This window comes from Antechinus flavipes, chromosome 3, assembly GCF_016432865.1.
Source record: "Antechinus flavipes isolate AdamAnt ecotype Samford, QLD, Australia chromosome 3, AdamAnt_v2, whole genome shotgun sequence".
Lineage (NCBI taxonomy): Eukaryota > Metazoa > Chordata > Mammalia > Dasyuromorphia > Dasyuridae > Antechinus > Antechinus flavipes.
In genome coordinates this window covers 560,567,449-560,589,911 of record NC_067400.1, presented here as the reverse complement: position 1 = coordinate 560,589,911, position 22,463 = coordinate 560,567,449, and the positions used below count along the sequence as shown (strand labels likewise).

At 49.0% G+C, this 22,463-nt stretch overlaps 2 protein-coding genes across 4 annotated transcripts in view; both read left to right on the top strand.

Annotated features, from left to right (window-relative positions):
• The first annotated feature begins 2,474 nt into the window (after positions 1 to 2,474).
• Positions 2,475 to 4,011, top strand: LOC127558137 (platelet-activating factor receptor-like). The gene has a single exon (XM_051991368.1). It carries the CDS (start codon positions 2,531 to 2,533, stop codon positions 3,605 to 3,607), a length of 1,077 nt encoding a protein of 358 aa, XP_051847328.1. The 5' UTR covers positions 2,475 to 2,530; the 3' UTR covers positions 3,608 to 4,011.
• A 4,387-nt stretch (positions 4,012 to 8,398) lies between these two features.
• Positions 8,399 to 22,463, top strand: part of DLGAP3 (DLG associated protein 3) — a 76,283-nt gene continuing 62,218 nt past the window's right edge. The window contains exon 1 of one of the 3 annotated variants that reach the window (XM_051987644.1): positions 8,399 to 9,064. The gene's annotated coding sequence lies outside the window, so the exon portion shown is untranslated. Of the gene's footprint in view, positions 9,065 to 14,571; positions 14,755 to 22,463 lie in introns of those variants that run through there. The other 2 variants (XM_051987642.1, XM_051987643.1) reach the window with 2 other exon arrangements.

Here is a 22,463-nt window from a genome sequence, read left to right as displayed (position 1 = left end):
GCACAATGCCTGATACATAGTGAGTGCAGCATAAATGTTACCTTATTGTCATTATTAAATGCCTACTATGTGCTGGGTATTGGACTAAGCACAGAAAGGGATGCAAAGAAAGGGAAAAGACAGTGACTATTCTCAAGGAACTCACAATCTTCTGGGAGGTGGGGGGGATATAAACAACTACATATAAATGAGCTATATACAGGATAAATTGGAAGGAATTGACAAAGGGAATGGCACTAGTATTGAGTGGAATTGGAAAAGTTTTCTTGTTGAAGGTGGAATTTTAACTGTGGCTTGAAGGGAAAACAGGAGGTGGAGATAAGGAGGAAAAGGATCCCCAATGTTTGGCACAGTGCCTGGCAAACAGCAAGAGCTTAATAGATGCTTGTTAATCTTTCCAGAAAGTCTGGGAAGTCCAGTAGAAGGCAAACTACATGAGAAGGCATCATTGAGCAAGGTGAAGAACAGATTCAGAATCAGGGGCTTTGAATTATGCTTCTTTCATTTACTTTTTGTGTAATCTTGGACAAGCCCTTGGACCTCAGTTTCCTCACCTGTAAAATGAGAGAGATGGATTTCTGAGGTCCCTTTCTGGTTTATCCCTATGAGCTTCAGGGCAGGGACTTTGTATCCCCAATGCCTAGCACATAGTAGGTGCTTAATTGAATTGAGTTGAATTGAATCATTCTGAATTAAATAAAAAAAATCAAAAGGGCTTTCATTTTGGCCCTTTTCCTTTTCCAAGACTAGAAAGTTCATTCACGGGATTTCTCTGACATTTCTGAAGAAGACTATTTCCACACTTGCTAACTCTTCCTCATACATCTTACTTAATTTACATTAGCATGTTATGTGTATATTATATATCCTGTGTATATGTGTATCAGAATGGATGTCTGCATATTTGTATATTGCCTCAAAGTTGTGTACAGAAATATGGATAACATCTTTCTAGGTCTCTTTGTGTGTAGAAATATGTATTTACATGAATATCTATGTGTATCTCTGTGTGTCAATGTGTATTTAAGTTCCTATATTGTGAACACATCTTAGCATATATGTGCTGATATGGCTCCATATGGGTATGTGATGTGGAAGAAAGATACAGACGAGAATTAGGAGTCAGCTCTCCTTTGGGGAGGTCCAGGGGGTGGAGAAGGCCCATCATTTCTGAATTTGCCCACTCCCTCTATGCCAAACTTGAGACTCAGGACTGAACTCCCTTGACAACCCTTGCTGGTATAAAGAGGTATTGATTCAGTGTTCATTCTGGTATTTGGACCCTCAGTTTTCCAGTTTCCTGTTCCTGTGACCTTGACTAGGAATTCTCTCTCTCTGTGTGTCTCTGTCTCTGTCCCTCTCTCTCTTTCTCTCTATCTCTCTCTGTCTCTCTCTCTGTCTGTCTGTCTGTCTCTGTCTCTCTCTGTCTCAATCTCTCTCTGTGTCTGTCTCTGTTTCTGTCTCTCTGTCTCTTTGTCTTTCTCTGTCTCTCTCTCTCTGTCTCTCTCTCTCTGTCTCTCTGTCTCTCTCTTTCTCTGTCTCTTTCTTTCCCTCTCTCTATCTCTCTCTCTTTCTCTGTCTCTTTCTTTCCCTCTCTCTGTCTCTGTCTCTTTCTCTGTCTCTTTCTCTGTCTGTCTTGGTATCTCTCTCTCTCTCTCTCTCTCTCTCTCTTCTCTCTCTCTCTGTCTCTCTGTCTCTCTATCTCTCTCTGTCTCTCTGTCTTTCTCTCTCTCTCTCTCTCTCTCTCTCTCTCTCTCTCCCCCTCTCTGTCTCGGTCTCTCTCTCTCTCTCTCTCTCTCTCTCTCTCTCTCTGTCTCTCTCTCTCTTCTCTCTCTGTCTCTCTTTCTCTCTCTCTCTCTCTCTCTCTCTCTCTCTCTCTCTCTCTTCTCTCTCTCTCTCTCTCTCTCTTCTTTCTCTCTCTCTCTCTCTCTCTCTCTCTCTCTCTCTCTCTCTTCTTTCTCTCTCTCTCTCTCTCTCTCTCTCTCTCTCTCTCTCTCTCTCCCCCCCCCTCTGTCTCAGTCTTTCTCTCTCTTTCTCTCTCTCTCTCCTCTCTCTCTCTTTCTCTCTATCTCTCTCTCTCTCTCTCTTCTCTCTCTGTCTCTCTCTCTGTCTCTCTCTCTCTCTCCTCTCTCTCTCTCTCTCTCTCTCTCTCTCCCCCCCCCCTCTGTCTCGGTCTTTCTCTCTCTCTCTCTCTCTCTCTGTCTCTCTCTCTGTCTCTCTCTCTGTCTCTCTCTCTCTCTCTCTCTCTCTCTCTCTCTCTCTCTCTCTCTCTCTCTCTCCCTCTCTGTCTCTCTCTCAATATTTATTTATATATCTATATATCTCTATCTCCTTTTGACCTCAGATTCAGAGGTACTTTTCAGGAAGAGCTGTCTGGGGTGGGGAGGGGAGGAGTCAGAGAAAAGACTGGGAGCTTTGGGGAGCACAAAAAAGGTGGTTAAGTGGCTTAAAAAGGCTGGTTCCTTGGGAGGAGGTGGGAGGAGGGGACCCCTCCCTTTGCCTCTGTTTGCTTTCCCTGCACCTAGCCTTCATGGAGCTCACCCTTCCTTCTTCCCACAGCCCTCCCACCTCTCCCTGGGACCCAATGAACCATACAGCAGCAGGTGCAGGCGCTGGAGGCTGTGGCCCATGGGATGATCCTGCCCGCTTCATCGTGGTGCCGGCCGCCTACGCGGTGGCCCTGTGTCTCGGCCTGCCTGCCAACCTGGCTGCCCTGGCCATCTTCGGGAGAGGTGGGGGGCGGCTGGGGCGAGCTCTGCGCCTCTACCTGCTCAACCTGGCCGTGGCCGACATCCTCTTCACGCTCACGCTGCCCTTCTGGCTCACCTACTACCTGGGCCGGGCCCACTGGCCCTTCCCCGCCTCCCTCTGCCACGGCACCGGAGCCACGTACTACGCCGCCACTTACGCCGCCATCTCCTTCATGGTCCTCATCAGCGTCAGCCGCTACTGCACCGTGCAGGGGCCCAAGCCCGGGTTCGGCACCCGCCTGCCCCTCAACCAGCTCCGCGTGGCCCAGGCCGCCTGCGCCGCCACCTGGGTGCTCTGTGTGGCCTGCGCCGCGCCCTCCCTGGTCTCCGCACGGGCCCTGAGCCCCGGCCCGGGAGGCACTACCCGCTGCTTCGAGCATGGCTGGGCCAGGCAGGACATGGCCTACGTCACCGTGGGCTTCTTCCTCGCCGCCTTCCTCCTGGTCCTTGGCGCCTACATCTCCCTGGCCCGGGTGCTGGTGGGGCCTTCTCCCTCCGGGGGGGCGTCCCTGGGCCCTTCGGCCCCCGGCTCCCACAGACGCATGGCGCGGACCATGGTCCTGGGGCTGCTGCTGGTGTTTGCCGCCTGCCTGGCGCCCTACCACCTCATCCTGGCCCCGTGGGTGGCCGGGCAGGAGGGGAATGACGGGGGCCGCGGAGACGGGGAGTGCCCCCTGCCTTCCACCCTGGACGTCCTGCACACCCTCAGTCTGGCCCTGCTCAGTCTCAACAGTTGCCTGGACCCCCTCGTCTACTGCTTTTCCTTGCGCCGTTTCCGCCAGGACTGCCGGGGGCTGAGCTGCTGCCCGGGGTCCAGAGGCACCAACGTCCCGGCAGCCTCTTGTTCCTCCTCCTAGGGATGCCCAGGCCCACCTGGGCAGCTCTTCTCTCCCGGGGCTGAGGCTCTGACAGCATTTCCTCCTCATCCCTGGCTGGGATACCAGTGCAAGACGAGTTCAGGAGGACAGCGCCTGTGATTTGGGGTTCTGAGAAGTAAACATTTAAGCCCAAAGTGTTGATGTCTTTATTTCACTGGTCGGGGTAGATGAGACTTTGGAGTATTGTAAGATTTTGGGAGTAGCTGGGGAGGAAATAAGCACTTATAAGGGGCCTATGTACTATTTACTGTGTTAAATGTCTTTTTTTTTCTTTTTATAAATATCTCATTTGATCTTTCTAACATCTCTGAGAGTTAAGTGCTATTATTATCTCCATTTTATAGGTGAGGAAATTGAAGGAAAGAGAAGTGGTGACTTTCCTGGGATCTTCCTGGGAAGCGTCTAAAACTAGACTTGAACTCGGATTGTTTGGGCCTGGGTCCAGCACTCTACCCTCTGGGCCTCCATCACCTGACTGGACCTCCAGCTCCCACTTAGACCTTTCAGCATGTTTATATAAGTGATATCAAGTTACAACGCCCAGCATGTAAAATAGTCGGGGAATGGTGATGGGGCTTGTATGAAGGGAAGATGAGATGAAACAGAAGCCCCCTGACACCTCCCCTTTCTCCCTTCCTATACCCCGTCCACTCTAGGTTGGTCCCAGAGCAGTATGATGGGAAAAGCATTGGATTTCAGACCTACTGAGACAGAATTCTTATCCCAATTTTGTTATTTAATACTTGCCACTCGAACTTTCTGGGCCTCAGTTTTCTCATCTATAAAATGAGGGACTTGGGAAAAAAGGGGCCAGCACCAGTTGTCCAAGTGACCTTCTATCCTGATTTCATCCTACAATGTGCCTCCACTTCAAGTTGTGCTGCCAGGTAACTTCATCAAGGTGAGTGGAGACCAGGGCAGAGCTCAGATGGCTGGCTGCTCTGGGAGTGTGGGAACGTCTCCCTACTGTTCACCCCCTGGCAGTCTTAATAATTCACATTTCGTTAATAATTGCTCCCATCTCTATAGCATTTTAAGGTTTACAAAACATCTTTCTCATAACAACCCTATGAAGTAAGTAACATATTATTATCTCCATTTTAATAATATTACTTAGCAGTTATATGGCAGTTTTAAGGTTTGCAAAGTGATTTACATGTATCAATCTCATTTGGTCCTTTCAATAATCCTATGAGATAAGTGCTGCTATTATATCTATTTTACAAAATGAGGAAACTGAGGTTTTGGTAACTTGCCCAGGCTCATACATTTATTAAGAGGCTGTCAGGATTGACTTTTTTTTCTTTAATAGTATTCATTCCCCTCCCAACTACATGTAAAGATAATTTTTAGCATTTATCTTTATAAGATTTTGAGTTTCAATTTTGTCTCCCCTCCTTTCCTTCTCTCCCCCTTTCCCAAGACAGCAAGCAATCTGATAAAGGCTATACATGTACAATCATGTTAAGCATATTTCCACATGAGTCATGTTATGAGAGAAGAAACAGAACAAAAAGGAAAAATCAAGAGAAAAAACAAAAGCCAAAAAAGGTAAAAATAGTATGTTTTGATCTGCATTCAGACTCTGTAGTTCTTTTTCTAGATGTGGATGGCATTTTCTATTATGAGTCTTTTTGAATTATCTTGAATCATTGCATTGCTGAGGAGAGCTGTGTCTATCATAGCTGATCATCACACAATGTATTGTTGTTGCTACTATGTTCAAAGGTTCTGCTCACTTCTCTCAGCGTCGGTTCACCTAAGTCTTTCCAGGCTTTTCTCAAATCAACTTGCTTACCCTTGCATATAGAACAATAAAATGCGATTATATTCATATACCACAACTTGTTCAGTCATTCCTCTATTAATGGACATACCTTCAATTTTCAATTTTTTGCCACCACAAAAGAGCTGCTATAAATATTTTTGTACTCGTGGGTCCTTTTTCCTTTTTTATAATCTCCTTGGAATATAGCTCTAGTAGTAGATCATAGCCCTTTGGGCACAGTTCCAGAGTGGTTGGATTGGCTCACAACTCTACCACAATGCATTAGTTGAACTAGGGTCTCCTTGACTAGCTCCTTCACTCTATCCACTGCATCCATTGCTTCATTTTATAGATGGTAGAATTAAGATCAAGAGATGTAGAAAGGAAGTGCTTATAAATAGCAGGACTAAAATTCAGACCTAGGCCACCTGACTACAACTCTAGTGCTCTTTTTAATGTAGCCAAGTTGGTTATTCAGTTTGGTTTAGTCCCTGCCAATGGTTTTTCCTTTGACCTGTTATAGCCTAGATTGAACTGTTTGTAAATCATCTCTTGCCCTTTTCAGTGAGGTCCTGTCCTGATCTTAACTTTTATTCCCTCCTCTCCCTCGTAGCTTTTAGTTTAAATAATTTTTAGACAATTGGAGTTAAGAGACTTGATCAAGGGCATATTGTTAGTGTTAAGTAAGGCTGGATTTGAATTCAGGTCCTCCTGATCCAGGGTCTGTGTTCTATCTACTTCACCATTTAGCTGCCTGCCCCTTTTAATCTAGGTTATGGTGAAAAAAGACCATGGAACTTAGATTCTAAGAGTTAAAGGACCTGTATTCTAATCCTACTTCTTCCCTTATCTATCCTGCTTCCTGAGTTCGGGAAAAAAAAGATGATTTCATCCTGATCTTTGAACCACCTCTTTTTTTCGCTGTTGGTATTTTGTCTGGTCATTCAGACACGTCTCACATCACTGGAAGCCCTTCTAGGACTGAGCTCCAGCCCAGGACCTTCTCTGCTCCCTTCTTGTCACTCTGAGCTGGAGGAGGGGGACTGTCTGACTGATTCATGCTCATTAGGCAGTTCCTACATCTGGTTTTACTTCTTTGGAAAGCTGGGGCTTCCTCACCTATGGTTCTGGTCACTAATGAGGCTCTGTGTCCTGAGCATCCTGGAGTTCTGGACTCCTCCCAGCCTCTTTCCCACCAGAAGTCTGACTTTCCTTCCATTTCCTCCAGTTCTACTTCCAAGGTCCATGTATTCTCTGTCTGGGAGTCATTTCTCTTCTTTTGAATCATGAAGATACATATGACCCAAAGAGGAGAAGCACCCTAAGATCACCCACACAGTAGGTCCTATTGAGAAACCTGAGATTCTCACCTGGCCAGGCTGCTTCTGTACCAAGGGATTGCTCCATAGAGAACACAGAATTTGAAGTTTTGAGATCTTTTTTTCCCCAAGTCCCTCATTTTACAGATGAGAAAATTGAGGCCCAGAAAGTTTGAGTGGCAAATAGTAAATAACAGAATTGGGATAAGAATTCTGTTCCAGTAAGTCTGAAATCCGGTGCTTTTCCCATCATACTGCTCTGGGACCAACCTAGAGTGGATGGGGTATAGGAAGGGAGAAAGGGGAAGTGTCAGGGAGCTGCCTGGATCTACTGTTTCATCTCTCTAGGTCTTAGTTTCTCCCTTCATACAAGGAGAATGAGTAACTGTTCCCTGACCAGAGAGATACCAAAAAATGGTGTATGTTTATGTTTGTATGTGTATCTGTGTGTATGGGTGAGTGTATGGGTGTGGGAAGGGCTAGGTCTCAGGATGGGGGAGTTCCAGATTTTCTGTGCCCAGAATTAGGGGAGGGGAAGGGGCTTTAGTAGTGGGAAGGTTGCTTTAGATCTCCCACTGCCAGCTCCATTCTCAACAGGATGAGAAGGCTGCCAAGTAGCAAAGACTTGTGTATCTCCTCTCCCCCACTGCCCTCAGCCTGTTGGGCTCATGTGGGTTCTCCCACTTACCCTTTCCCTCCTCCTCCCTCCCAGGATCACTCTGGGCCAGGAAGGAGCTGTTCCAAGGGGCTATGCAGTTGGCTCTCCTGCAGCCTGCTTGCCTCCTACCTCCTGCCAGTTCCAGCCATTCCTGAGTCTAAGCTCTGCAGCTTCCCTAGCTATCATGGGACTAGCCTGCCCCTTCCCCACGCCCGTCCCTGAACGTAGGGCACAGATCTGAACAGGGACGAGGTGAGGTTTCTCTCTTTGCAGGCTGATTCAGGACTCCAATTAGATATAGCTTTAATTTCTTTTACTGCAGAGGAGCTGGGGTGAGGGTGGGAGGGGTGGGATGAGGTGTGGGAGGGCTCACTGTACTGGGCTCTTGTCATGGTAACTGTTGAGATGAAGGAGAGGTAGGAAAGGATCAGGGCTTCCAAAAGACGGATATTTAGAGTTTCAGGAGGAGTAGCTGTGGAGTTAGGGGAAAGTCTGGACAGATTTGGAGAATAGAAGGTGTGTCCATAAATCTGTGTGACAGGAAGGGACTCTTTGTGCTAATGTCTCAGTCTCTGGGGGTCCTTACATGTGATGGGCGCTCTGTGGGAGTTTCCTAGGTGACCTTTTAGATCTCAGGTTGCTGGTGTCCTGTGTCACCGTCTCTGCAGCTGTTTGGCACATGTGTGTGAGAGACTGGAGCGGGATGGTGAAAATGGTATCTATGAAACTGTTCAGGTTGTGTGTATGTGAGAGAGAGGCAGACAGACAAATTCAGAGACAGACAAAGAGACAGAAGGAAACTGTGTGCTAAGGACTGTGACCAGGAGGCTGGTCCCAGTGTCATTGTCAGACTGGTGTGTACGTCTACACGCCAGGAGCTTGTACAACACACCAGGAGCTTGTAGCAACCCTGTGTGTGGTTGTGACAGTATCTGTATGTATGCCTGTGACTATGTATCTGGATGCAAGGATGAGGTCCCTCTTCCCCACCTATTTCCCCCTCCCCGCTGCTAGGAGGTGGAGCGAAGTCTCATTCGCATCCCTGAAGGCTACCCAGGGAAATCCCCCGCCTCCGCCTAGCTCAGCCCTGGGCACTGGGGGGCGCTCCCCAGGGTGGTCTCAGCTTCCCCCCTCCCCCCCGAGTCTTGGACATTAGATAGCTCGCTCCGATTGAGCCGAGATCTCTCCTCGCCCCCACCAGACTGGCGGCCGGAGCGGTAGCAGGGGCCCGAGCCCTCCGGGGTTCCAGCTCCCGCCCCTACCCTGGCAGCTCCGGCCCCGCCCTCCCCCCTCTTCCCCGGATCGTCCTGCGCGGGGGCGGAGCGGGCGGGATCCCCCCCGCCTCCCGTCCGGGTTCCCGGGAAATCCACCCTCCGCAGCTTGCCGGGCTCCCTCCCAGTCTCTGAGGCTCCGGCTCCGCAGCCGGCGCGGCCCCTTTGCTGGGGGCTCCGCAGTGCCCGGAACCCCCCCACCCTTTCTCCTCGAGTCCCCGGCCTGGTGGCCCCCTTAACCATCCCAGCTTGCTGCCTACGGGCAGCTTCCGGGCCTCGGAGTCACCAAATTGAGCCCTCTAGCTCGGCCTGCCTTCTCTCCCCAACCCTTCCAGCCCTCCGCCTCCGGGCAGCCTCCGGGCCGCCGTGTGACCGGACAGACTGACGGACTGCATGCACCCTCAGCCCGGCAGGGGCCAGGTAAGGCGGCGCTGGGGGAGGGGGGTCCCAGAACCGCGCCTGCCACCCCCTCCGCAGTGCCCTCCCCCGTCCGGCTCGGACAGCTGCGGCTACAGCCCCCGAGCCCTCCCCGTCTCCCTTCCCCCGCTAGCGGCCTCCCTTGCCTGGGGAGGGGGTAAGGGGAGGGTCCTCTATTTTCGTACTCTCCCTTCTCCGGGGGTTGCAGCCCTGCAGCCTTGTCTGGGGCTGGGGCTGGGGGCGAGGGAGGGACCCCAGGCCCAGGCCGGGAGGAGGATGGTGGCTGTCCCAGCTCTGGGTTCCGAAATCACCACTTGTTCCGGAGACCCGGGAGGGCAGCGGGCGGCGTGGTGGCAGTGGCCGTGGCGGCGGCGCCAGGGGCCAGGCGGAGACCCGGTTTCCAGGGGAGACTAAGCTCCCGCCTCCTCCCGCCTCCGCACAAGGGAGGAAGGGATGGAAAAGAGGGGACTTGGATCATAGCACTTAGGGGGCGGAGAGAGCCCTGGTTGCAGGGGCCAGTCTGGGGGATCCCCCTCCCCTGCAGAGAGGACGAAGGGGCAACGGGGGAGGGGCCCCTGGAGAGAAGTTTTCTTGATCTGTGTGAGATTATGAGAGTATCTGTGAGGCTGTGTCTGTGTGAATGTGATTCTGTGTGCTTGTGAATGTGAACGAGAATCACTCTGAAATGTTTCCCAAGGGGATTTCCTAAGGCAGAGGAGCAGAGAGAGAGAGAGAGAGAGAGAGAGAGAGAGAGAGAGAGAGTCTTAGACTTTTCAGATCATTCCTGCAGCTTCTTCTGCTCCCTCATACACATTTGGGTGGGATTTTAGCTCCTTGAGATTCTTGTTACTTTAGGGTCTCTCTTACTTGTCAAGATGTTACTGAAAGCTCACCTTGGCCCTTCTCTGTTGATGGATCAGAAGCCCAAAGTCTTAGGTTCTAGGCCTGGGCTTCCTCTCTCAGGGAAGATGGGGGTGAAGCATTCTCCCTCGTTTACTGGCCTTGAGCCATGAGGGTAAGACCAGAATTTGTGGGCCTGAGGGTCCTAGCCATCTGAAAGGGAGCACTGATGATGTTGCTGTTTGGGGGTTGGGGGGCAACTTGAGAGGACTGAAGGAGCTATGTGGGAGCAGTTGGCACCAGTCTTATGTGAATGGTGAGGGGATCTTGGGCCCAGTGGGTCACAGTTTCTTTGATATCACTGGGTTCTACTGAGGCTCATTTTGTACAGTCCCCTGTCTCCAATAAGCAGGTTTATACCCTCTGAATAATTAAAAGCAGTTGGATTATTCTCTCAACACTGCAAGGTCTTTCCTACCCTATCAAGAGAGTCTCAGTAAAACTCCTCATATGGGACCACTGACTCTGGTGGTCAGTTTCCTTCTTTGAAAAATGAGTGGACTAGATTGTCCTTTCTAGCTCAGTCAGTCTGTGATTTCTTGACAATAATTGGGACTAGGGGAGGCAATGGAAAGGCAGGAGGTACAGTCCTGTGTTCTGATACTCTTAGAAGTATCAGGCTTCCACTGCCTCTGGATTGACTGGAAATGGAAGAAAGCTTCTAGACTCCATCTTCTGTTCTAATAAGTCAGTCCATATGGTTGGTTTGTGTATGTGTTTTTATTTCCCCCATACTTAGTTAATGCCAGGAGACCTTAGGAAAGGGTCCATAGTGAACTCTAAGAAAGTGGAAGGGGGGGGGAAGAGGTGAGAAAAGAGGGAGGAAGAGGAGAGAGTGAGGGCTCATGTGTTGGCTGTGAGTCAGTGTTAAAAATGGGAACAGGGAGGGGCTAGTGGGGCAGGTGTTTCTAAATGGAACATTGGCACAGGTAGGAGAGACACAGACAAAAGCTTCTGCCTCATTCTCACACACAACACATATGCACATATAAAATCATACACGTACATACATGAATACCGGACATGTGCACAGATTTCTCATACTTCTAAGAAACAGGTCTCTCATGTGTTTTTTTTCCCCAAATTTTCACATGCATATTTGTGCTTTCTCTTACCTCCCCCCCAAACATATAATATATATTCTTTACAGGCTTGTTGATGCTCAGTATCTGTTATACTTCCCATAAAGGTGCCACATACAGTCAGAAAATATAAGGAAGGGACCTTAGCAGTCAAGGATGTCTTCAAATAGAAAGGGAAAGGAAAAGAAGGGAAGACAGAGATAGCCAAAAGCTGAACAGCTGTTCTCCACTCCACTGAGAGTGCTGCCTGCAGCATGAGGGTGGAAAGTTAGACATCATAGCACACCACGGAATGTAGAGAAGGAAAGGGGCTTTGAGGACACCTTACCCAACCTCTTGGTTCTAGGTTTGAGCTAAGTGAAGCCTAGAGAGGAAATGACAGCTTTACTTACAATAATAATGGAGCAAGAATTTGAAATCAGATCACTGACTCCAAACTCCATATTTCTTCCAATGGAAGGAACTGTCTCTTTAGAAAGAACTTCCTGATCACAAGGGTTTTGAGACACTGGAAGGAGTGATTTGAGGACCCTCTTGAACAGATCCATATCCCAGGGATCCTTTCTGACTTTGAGATCTTAGATTTAGAACCAGAGGTTCTAACCAGAGGACCTGAGAGGTTATCAAGTACCAAGTCTCTCATTTTACAGATGAAGAAAATGAGGAATAGAGGAGTTTAATGACTTATCCAAGGTCATACAGCTAGTAAGTGGCAGAGGGAGGAATCAAATACTAGGTTCTCTGAAAACAGCTTCCTTTGCATTGTACCATATTGTCTTCTATAAACCAATCTCCTCATATGGTAGAGCAAATGGTAAAATCCAAGTCTGAGATGGAAGGTGTACTGATCAGGTGCGAGTCCCTTCCTCAGTCCTTACCTTTCAATCTGTACAATGTTTTTAGCACTTCCCAGGTATCAAATCAATTGATTGACAAACATATCCATCAACTGCATACTATATGCCAACCCTGGGAATATAAAGCCAAAAAAAATGAAACTGTTGTTGCTTTCGGGAGCTTACATTCTGCAGGAAGAGACAATGAATGCACAGATGAGTATATGTAATATTAATATATTAAAAGGAATACAATTATACAGTGGAGCTGTGGAGGGAAACCAGGAAAGTTTCCCACAGGAGGTAACAATTTAATGAGTTTTCGTGAGGGAGTACATTCCAGTCATTGGAGTCCAGTCTGTGCAGAAGCATGGAGATGGTAGATGGGATGTTTTATATGGGAACAGTGAAGTCAGGTTGACTGAATTGTAAAATTCTGGAAGAAGAGAAAGCTATAATAAGGGTGGGAAGACTGAATCCGAGTTGTTATAGGTATTAAATATCAAACAGGTGAGTTTGTATTTAATTCTAAAGTGATAGAGAACTGATAGCATTTATTGAGGAGGGTAGCAATGCAGATATTGCTTTAGGAATGTCATGTGCTTTAGGAATATCACCTTGGCTATGGGGAGGATCTGTTAGAATGGGGCTTGGAGTAAGCACAGGGTCTTTGTGATTATGATCACAATGGTACTAATAATCCCTCTCTTTCTGTACCACCCTTCCTCCAAGTCCAGCCTGGCCCAGACCCAAACAGAGCAGCAGCCTCTCCCTTCAGTCTAAGCCTAATGAGACACTAAACGGGCAGCCCAGCTTCTGGCAAAATCCAATAGAAATGGGATTGGATAAAGGATAAGGGAGATAAACCAGCCCAGGCCCTTATAACATCAAGCACCCCAGGGAAGAGCACTGGGAAGAGCTGGGACTGGGAGGGAAGGAAAAGGTCAGGAGCCTTGGCAAGGAAAGAGAGATGGGGAGAGGAAGGGCGAGGCTTCGGAGCAGATTAGAGGCCAGGAATCCAACATGTCTCTAATCCCATCCTGGTTTCCAGAAGTGGGCAAATTGCAATTGCCCATTCAGAAGCCTCATGCCCATCATTACCTTGCCTTCTAGGGATTTAGGTAACAATCTTAAGCCCTGGGTATGATGTGTGTGTGTGTGTGCGTGTGTTTAAGGTAAAGGCTTGAGTAAGAACTATATCCAGAAGTGGTCAAACCTGTCTTCAGGCCTGACTGGGCCAAGTATTCCAGTGCTCCCTGGCCCCCTGGTTCCCTGGAAGAGGAATCTTCCCTTTATAAACAGACACAGCCACTTTGGGCACTTCTCAGTCTCACTGTTCTGTTCAGAATTAAAAGTCAGTCTGTTATAGGGAAAAGTTTCCCTAGACTTGAATCAGAAGGGTTGAGTTCTACTCTTGGATCTGCCATTGACTTCTTCTATGACCTTGGGCAAAACCTTTTCCCTTTTGAAGCTTCTATGCTTTCCTCTATAAAAGGGACTAGATGATGTCTAAGGCCTCTCCCAGCTCTGAATCCTCTGATCCACTTTGAAGTCTAGCCTCAATCCTTCATGCTGCAGCAAGAGGGGCTAAATTTCTCTATCTGAGAACAGCCGATCAGCCTTTGGCTGTCCCCACCCTGCCTTTCCTTTTCCCTCCTTTCCCCCTCCCTCTTCCATCTTCGGAGGGAGGCAGCTTTGCTTCCTGGAGAGCCTGGGCTGTGGCTGCTGATTCTGAGCAGGCGAGGCAGCCGCTCCATCGTTATGGTAACAGGCTGCTAGTTTCTGGGTGGGCATAAGCGCTTGCTTATCTGTTGTGATACCCTGGTGGGGGCCCTCACCCCAGCCCAGGTTCCAGGCAGGCACAATAAAGCATGTGGAGGGCTATCCTGGCTGAGGTCCTTGACTTCTCCCCTTTCTGGTGCTTACCTTTGGGGACTCAGCTGGAAAGCTGGTAAAGTCTCAGTGTGTGGACATGGGGCCAGAATATACACGTGTGGTACATATGTACACAGGTTCCCACATGCTGGTCTAGACCAGAACATGTTTCATACGTCTCAGAATAGGCTTGCAGATGCCCACACCCTCTGCAATTGGGGCACCTAGGAAATCAGGCTTTGTGGAGGTGTTCATATGTGTGTGTGTGTCCCAGTATGTATGTGAAGGCTTCCATTAATGTGTGTCTGCCAGAAAGTGGGCCTGTGCCTGAGTGTGCATACTTATGGGAATGTCTATCTGTCAGTGTCCATAAACTAGGTGCACATGAATGTCAGAGACTACGCCTTGTGTGCAGCAACTATGTGCGAGACTATGTATGTGTTTGTCTCAGAGGATGTCTTACATGAGTGTCTTTCTTTTTGGAATCCCTGTCAGCCTTGCCTGGATAAAAAGAGGGCAAAAATGTTGATGGTGGCAGTGGGAGCTGATTCTGGGCTACTATTCTGCTCTCTAGGATTTTAGGGATCCCAAGGGGGATCCTCTGGAGGAGGGGGGGTCTTGCTTGAATCTTCCCACCCTCTTCTAACTCTCTGTAATACTCAAACATGAAGGAACTGGTCTGTAGGGGATAGAGTGAAACGAGAGAGGATTCCCTCACCCCCGCTTATCACCCCCACCTCCCAGTCAGGTTCCCAGTTTCTCTCCTCCCTCTCTCTCTCTCCCTCCCGCCTGCCCGCCTTCCGATGCTCCTCTCGGCTCAGTAGGCTCCTTGAGCTCTCTCGGCTCTGCCACATGGCTCGCCCCCCTACCCCGCCCCGCCCCATCCTGCCCCGCCCCGCCCGCCCCACCCCAGACTGGAGAAGGCTCCCTCCCGAAGGGGGCCACCCAACTGGGTGTGGGCAGCAGAAGCAGGATAGCCCAGGCCCACACCTGTCACCGGGTGAGTATTTCTGTCCTTCCTTTGGGACTGAGGAGTGAAGAGCGGGGGTGAGTTATTCCTGAAGGCAGTGGGGAGTGCGTGCAGGGGCACCCAGGCATCCGGTTTTCCAGCCCCTCCGTTTATAGCTTTTGGCCTCCTGTGGGTTAATTTCCAAGCTGGGCTGGGCTGGGCTCTTGAGGAATGTGGATAACTGGGAGAGGACAGGGCAGGAAGGGGCCAGCGTTTGTGGGAAGGTCCCTGACAAAGAAGGATTCCTGCGCTGAAAGGTGAAGGGAACTGTGCCCTCGTTCCCTTAGTTCCCCAGGCGGAGCAGCTCTGAGAGGAATTCCTTGGTTCGGTCTGGAAGCTGTCCACGGTGCTGAAAGGGACGCTGTCCTCTGTACCCATTGAAAGCTGGAGCAGGGTCCGGCAGGTCTTGCTGCTGTCTGACCCACTTGCTGTGATGGGGAGGCGGGAACCTTTCCCTGACATTGGGTGGGGGGGAGGAGGGAGGGGAAGAGGTAAGAGGGGACGGGGAGTGGGAGTGGGGAAAGAGGAGGAGGGAGGTCCCTTTTCTGACTCCAGGTTTCACCATGCCCCGAAGGACTCTAGGGACATGGCTTAGTTCTTGATCCCTTAATTTTCACCTATATCTCAGGGAAAATCCCTGGGATCATGGATGAGGTGGGAACCACTCCTCCAGCTTCACGGTCTTGCTTTATGCACTGGGGATGTTGGGAAGAGCAGTGGCAGATACTACTGAACCCAAGATGTTCCCATCCAGTGACTGCTGGTGGTAGGGGAGAATCAGGTCATCCTTGGGGCTCTGAGGTAGTAACTTAGAAATTAGATTTGGGTTGGTTGAGACCCAGGCATCCAGAGAGTTCAACCAAGTGTGCGCACTTGGAGGGGTGACTTCCTAGAGGGAGATGGGCTTATGGAGGTGGGAGTGAGGTAGAATTTTCAGTCAGAGAGTTTGAGGGTGGGACATTGTTCAGAGTCATGGAGGAGGGAGTTGGGGAGAACAGGGAGGGGCCAAGGAGTAGAATCGATCAGAAAGGTTGAGAGTTATGGATGAAAAAAAAGGGAGGGCTAGAGACATGAAGAAGATGGGAGATCAGAAATAAATAGAGGCCCTTAGGGAGTACTTGCTGGGGGCTCCTCTGCATTTTCCTCTCCAGCCTTTCCTACTGGCCTAAGAAACAGCTCCCTGGGAGGACCCCTATTTTCCATTGTGCCTGAAGCTTTCCTGGTGTCTTATTTTTGTCCTTGGGTAATATGAGTTCAGGACATGTAAAATAGTCTGTGGGGAACATTTGGTAGGAGCAGTGATTGCAAGCTCAGCCCCCTTCCCCAAGAGAACAATCAAATATTCAAATGAATCCTTTCTCTCTCAGTGGGGCTAGAGAGGCTCAGGAACTTTGGGCTGGACTGGACTCTGGGTCCTAGTTTCTGGATTATTGATTCTGGGCTTCATTGAGCTCTGAGCTATGATTTATTGAGTGAGGTGGGGATAGTCTCAGGAAAAAGATAGGGGCTACTAGATGGACAGGTGCTCATGCCTGTCAAAGAGGACACATGATGAACTTAATCCTTGTATTTCTAACTCCTCTGATGGGTATGTGGTTTCCAGTTTCTCCCAGCCCTGTACTACTATCCATGATCCATTAGTCTCTGGACAGAATATCTGAATTTTGAGGGTTATGGTCCTGGGTTTTCCAGCCAATGGGTCTTTTTGTTGCCCACCCTGTTTTGGCACTAAAATGTGCTTTGGCAAGGGACTGTATCCTTATATATGTATAAGTATTCCTTATAATGTGCTCTTGCAAAGGATTGAGTGTTTGCAGTCCTGTGAATATCAGGGAGATGGTATATGCATGTGCATATTTTGTAGCTCTGTGTGTGTGTGTGTGTGTGTGTGTGTGTGTGTGTGTGTGTGTTGGTATGGAGTGGGATATGTGTGCACAGCTAAGCTTTGCTCCTCCATCTTTTGGTTATATAATGGCTTTTGATAAGCTTTCAGGTTGGAGCCACCCTTGTCTGGAAAGGACCTTTACAGGTCTAGCCACAAGGGTCCTGCTTCCTGTTCCTCTTCCCTCTCTTCTCTTCCTGGTAGTTCCCAGACCTTTCTTTGCTGATTTTTTAGATTTTTTCTTCCTTACTTCCCCTCCCCTAACTACAGCTGCGCTCACTGTCCTCACTTTTGAGCTGAATTGGTCCTCATCGACTGCTCCTTCTGCTCTGCTGGCCTGAGCTTGACCCCTGACTGAGTCCCCTAGGACTGTATAATGCCTGTCTGATTCCCTGTCTCTATTCCTGTCTGTGTGAGACCCAGGCCCTAATGATACTACTCCCTTGTTTCTGACCTTTGTGCCTAGAATCCCTGAGCATCTGACTTGGTCTCCTTGCACAGTTTTGTAGAGAGTGGGAAAATCCTTAAATTAAGCCTGCCCCAAAGATAGTTTTTGGGGGAAATCTCAGAATGGTGAGAAGATGGGGAAAAAAGCCAAATCACTGTCCTTCATGCTCATTATGTTAACCGAGTAGCAGAGAAAATAACAAGAGAGCATTACCTTAGACTTTGCTCCTGTATTTCAGTTTCCTCTTTATCAGCTAATTAAAAAGATGTAAGAGGTAGGGATAGTTACCATCAGAGCAGAGTCTGCTCCTTGATCAAGCTTTAGTTTTGGCCATTCCCCTTTCCCAAGAGTTGGATGACACTAAAAGAGACCATGGTTGGGTGTGTACTCAGCAAGGATTAGTTAAGATTAAAAATCACTTCTTGAAGGGAGATGTAGGAGAAACAGGAGTAGGAAGAGCAGAGGCAGTCTCAGCTTCTTTTCTGAGGACAGAAGAGACCTCTAGGTATCCAAGTAGAACTCCAAACAGAAACTGAATTAAATGACTTCTAAAAGGGCTCGTGATTCCAGCAGGCATATCCACGTGCACGTGCATGTACATATTTGCTTGCAATATATGAGCCCACTATTCTCTATGTGAATTTGTGATATATGCATTTGTTTTAAAAACCTATTGTCTTTATCAGTTATAGGAAACAGAATTCCTGGGTCCTTTCAATTTCCATTAACCTTTCAATGACATTGGAGACCTAAGTTTCTCCTGTGGGCAGACTGCAAAGAAAAAGCTGAGGGGACAGAGGGGTTGTAGGAGTGTGGTTTGGGTGGAGGTGACTGCAGAGGGAACTTTAAAATATTACGGACTCCAAGGATTCTAAAGCCTTTCGGAGTGGGAGGAGGTGTTAGACACGCCAATCTTCCTTCACATATGCAACTTTGGTACATGGACACCATAATCTCACATGAATATGCCCATCGATGCCACATGGGAATACCCATGCAATGCCATCCCAGATATGCCAGTTTGCATACAGTGTAATATATATGTATGCATAGCAACAACACTCATGCATATGGTAACACATGTACACATCATAGACATGTTGCACATTGTAACACAACAAACAGTTGAGTGTTACAACAATGTACATTCAAATAAGCCTGCATGTAGATTCATATCCATCTGGGTCCACATAAAAAAACCCCCAAAACATGCTTCTTCCTACCTGGCTCAAATAATCAACCCTCCCCATCTCTGTCAGTTTTTCTGTCTCTGTTTCTCCACCTCCCCCACCTCCTACTTCTCACCCCCTTCCCCTTAGTGGAAAAGCTGGCTTTTTACTAAGGGTGAAAGATAAAAGGACAGGATGATGGCAGCCAGAACCTAGTCTGTATTCTTAGACCCTTCCTGCTCAATCCTCAGAGAGACTAGACATCTTGTTCTTGCCACAAGGTGGGAGGGGACCATCATAGTAGATGCATTAGACACCACTCCTTCTTTTCTGGGGTATACTGGGTATCTCCGAACCTACTGGACTTTCCTCGGGCAGCTGAATCCCAGGGATTCTGGCCCAGAAGGCTGTCTCCTTTCTGTCTTCCCAGGAAAAGTACCCCTCGGGAGCCTGTAATGGTTTTCTGTGTGTAGTGACCAAGAGAGGTCATCCTCCTTTCCCTCATTCAGTGGCTGTTGGGGTGGGGGTCTCCTTTTTTTTTGCTTTTCATACCCCCTGGACTCAGAGCATGAGGAGCTCAGGGAAGAGGCAGCTGGAGCTGCTGTCTGTCCGTCCTATCCACGGTAACATAGCAACAACGCCTCTGCCAACCGAGATGGGGAAGAGAGAGGAGTCAGCTCTGAGGGTGGGTGGGTAGTGTGGGCGAGGGGCCTGGGTGGCAGAAGAGTGGGTGAGGGGGCTGGGCAATAAGGGGTATGGATGAGGGGACCAAAGAGCAGCAAATCAGGCCTTCTTAGGGTGAGGGGAGGAGGGTATTTGCATTTTTTTGCTCTAGTTTTTCTGGACTGAGATTAGAAAGGAAAGCCATTCTTGTGGGTCCTTTTCTCACCCAGGGACCATCAGATGCCTGAGTTGTGACACTGGTTGAGGCTGGCCTCCTGGGGATACCTGTGGGGGGAGGAGGAACCTTTCTCCGTTAATCTGTGCTCAGGAAATATGCTCAATCTTCCCCCTCTGCCTCCTGCCTTGGGGCTTACAGATCCCCTGGAGGGCACTGGAAGCTGAGGGAGGGGGCTTTGGTAGCAGCCCACTTCATTCTGCCCCACCTTGTACGAGGGAGAGAGAAAGCTAAGCTTTTGGGTGTTTCCCGGGCTGAGGGGCCCAAGAGCGACCTACTTCTTCCTTTTCTTTCTTTTTCCAAAAGGAAAGTGACCCACTTTCCAGCCAATCTGGCAGCGGCCTGGTCCCCACTGACTCCCCCGACCCTGCCTCCTCAGCCCTTCATCCCTGGGATGTAGAACCCAGAGGAACTGGGGCCCCACCCCTTCCCTGCCCATTGAAGTGGATATTTGAAGGTTTTGGGGGAGATGAAAGACCCATGTTGCTCAGTCCCTTCTCCCTGGGGCAAAACCTTTGCACCCTCTCTGCGCTTCCCCCTTTTTCTCGACCCTCCCTCCCAGGGGGGCTGAGGTTCTGGGCTCTCCCCATTTCTCTGGGATATTGGTCTGAGCTTTAGGGCTCCCTTTCTCCCCCACCCCCTCTCATTAGCTTGGACCTGGCAGGATTTAATTATTTCTCCTCTCCTCAGCTCCAGATTAATTCCATCCATCACAGATCAATGACAGGCAGAGCCTTCTTGGGACAGCCTCAGGGACTTGACTACCCTCACCTGGGCCTCATGCTGGGCTAGTAGGAAAGGTGGGAGTGCAAGGGAGGGGAAGGAAGAGGCTCAGTCTTGGTTTTGCTGTGGATCTTTGAACATATATTGTGGGGATGGGCTCTGCATAGGGGTGGGTGACTATGACTGTGCACCTGGATATGAGCGTCTACCTATGTGTGCATGTGTGTGCACATGTGAGGCGTGTCTCTGAAGGGCTCGAATGATTCCATGTGGGAACCTCCATCTGATTTTTTGCTTTAGGTTTCATGGTGTCTTGCTCTGTTTGGGATTATGCATATGCATGTATGCATGCAGCATTTCTGCCTGCCCCGGCTTGGCCCTTGCAGCGAGGGAAGCCTTGGGAAGCGTGTGTGGGGTGGGATGGGGCAGGGACTGGACCTGACCTGACCCTAGTGACCTTGGGACAAAGCAATAGGTGAGGGAGAGAAAGATGTGGCAGTTGAGGAGACAAAGGGAAAAGGGAGGATGGGGAGGAGAAGAGGATGCAGGGATATGTGGTATTAGCTGCTGCCTTTCCTGTAACTCTGTGCCTTTTCCATGAGAAACTGCTGGCAATTTGGAGGCCAGAATTTAGTTTTGGGCTGTCCCCTGGCTTTCACAAGATGGAAACAGTAACTGCAGATCCACATAGTCCTTTTTATATTTCATTTAAAAAGTGCTAATTTAGGGGTAACTACTGAAGCTAACGGGTTAAGGTGAATTTCTATCCCCTTTCCACCCCATTCCCTTGGGAGGGGTCTGAGGGTTCTCAGATATTCCTACTGCCACAATTGATTTCCGGTCTCCCTCTGAATAGAACCTCTTCTCACCTGCCTCCCTTGCCCATCTTCTTCTCGTGGATAGGGTTCTAGGGACTCATCAAGCTTTAGGTTCTGCTGGCTTGCCAGTGACAGGCACGGGGAGGTCTTCCATCTCCTGAGGTGGGCATATCTTTAGTGCCATCAACTCCTTTCCTGTTGTGGTGCTAGGTGGAGGGTTTGAGGGATGGGGAGTGAGGATGTGGGACAGAAGGCAGGTCTGCCCAAAATTAAAGGGATGGTGGGAGGACTTCTGGAGGTCCTGTCTCTGAAATATTGACTCTTCTATGATGAGAGGAGTGGGACAGGATTGAGGGAATCAACTGGAGCTCAGGAGGCCTCCTCTTCTTTCCCAGTTCCACTTTTCCTCTCTCCAGCTCCTCCTCCCTTTCTTTTTCTTGCATCTCATCGGGATGTTTTCCTTATCTTTTCTTATTTCTCTCCTTTTTTTCCTTTCTCTGCTATCTATACCTCTCCCTTCTTTCCTAAAATACTTGTGTGTGTGTGTGCGCCTCTTTTTGTATTTCCCCCATTCCTTTTGAATTACCTCATCCCCCCTTGTCCTCCTCTAACCTTTTCTTCCTATTTCTGAAATGTCCCTCTAATATTACTTGTTGTCTTCTGTTTTCTTCTTCCTCTCCTTTTTCCTTTTCCCTTCCTTTCTTTACCTTCTCTAATTTCCCTCAACTTTCCCCCTCTTCTTTCACTTCATGTCCCCTCCTCCCTTTTCTCCTCTTTCCCTGCTTCTCATGTTTTCCCCTTTCTTCTTTTTCCCTCTTCCTTCTTCTCAGTCCTTTCTCCTTTCCTATTTTCTCTTCTCTTCCATTCTCTTTTCCCTCTTTTCTCTCCCTTTCCTGTGTCCCTCTCCACTCCCTTCTCTCCAATTCCTTCCTCTCCTCTCTTCCTTTATTCTCTTCCTCCCCCCTTCCTCTCTACTCTCCCCCTCTTCTGTGGTTTAGCTTGGGCTGCCTCTTCTCTTTGGCTCTGATCAGAGAGCTCTCTGTTGTTGGCTGGTTTGCTGGGCTTTTTTCCCCAGAGCTCAATCTGACTCTGGCCCTGCTGAGTGGTTTCCTCCTCTATCTCACCAATTATTGCTCCCTGTACAGTGGTTGCTAAAGCCTCAGCAGGTGGGAGCAGAAACTGGGGGTGGGGTGGGGAGGGGATGTGGGGCTGACTCTGACTTTGACTTCAGAGATGGAGGCCATTGCTATTTTCCTAGCTGGGATGAGGAATAAGGATGGTGAGGAATAAATTAATCTGGCAATCAGCAAGTCACCATCCCTCCTCCCCAACCTGTGCCCAGCCGTATGTTAGTACTATGAGGGAGATCAGCCAAAACATGGTCTGGTTCCAGTCCTTTCTTCTTCCTCCTATATTCTCTTCCTTTTCCTTTTTTCTTCACTCTTCCCTATTTCTTTTCCCTTTCCCCCACTTTTCTTCCTATTTCTGTCTTTCTCTTTGTCTCTCTGTCTTCTTTGATTCTCTCTCTCTCTCTCTCTCTCTCTCTCTCTCTCTCTCTCTCTGTCTCTCTCTCTGTCTCTCTCTCTCTCTCTCTCTCTCTCTCTCTCTCTCTCTCTCTGTCTCTCTCTCTCTCTCTCTCTCTCTGTCTCCTTCTGTCTCTTCTCTGTCTTCCTTTTCCTCTTCTCTCTTTTTCCTTTTTTCTCTCTCCTTCTTCTGCCCTCTGGGAGTTCCCACTCTGGTTAGGGAGATGAGATTCACACAC

Coding starts and splice junctions, on each gene's coding strand:
- LOC127558137 (XM_051991368.1), top strand. CDS start 2,531: ATGGAGCTCACCCTTCCTTCTTCCCACAGCCCTCCCACCTCTCCCTGG.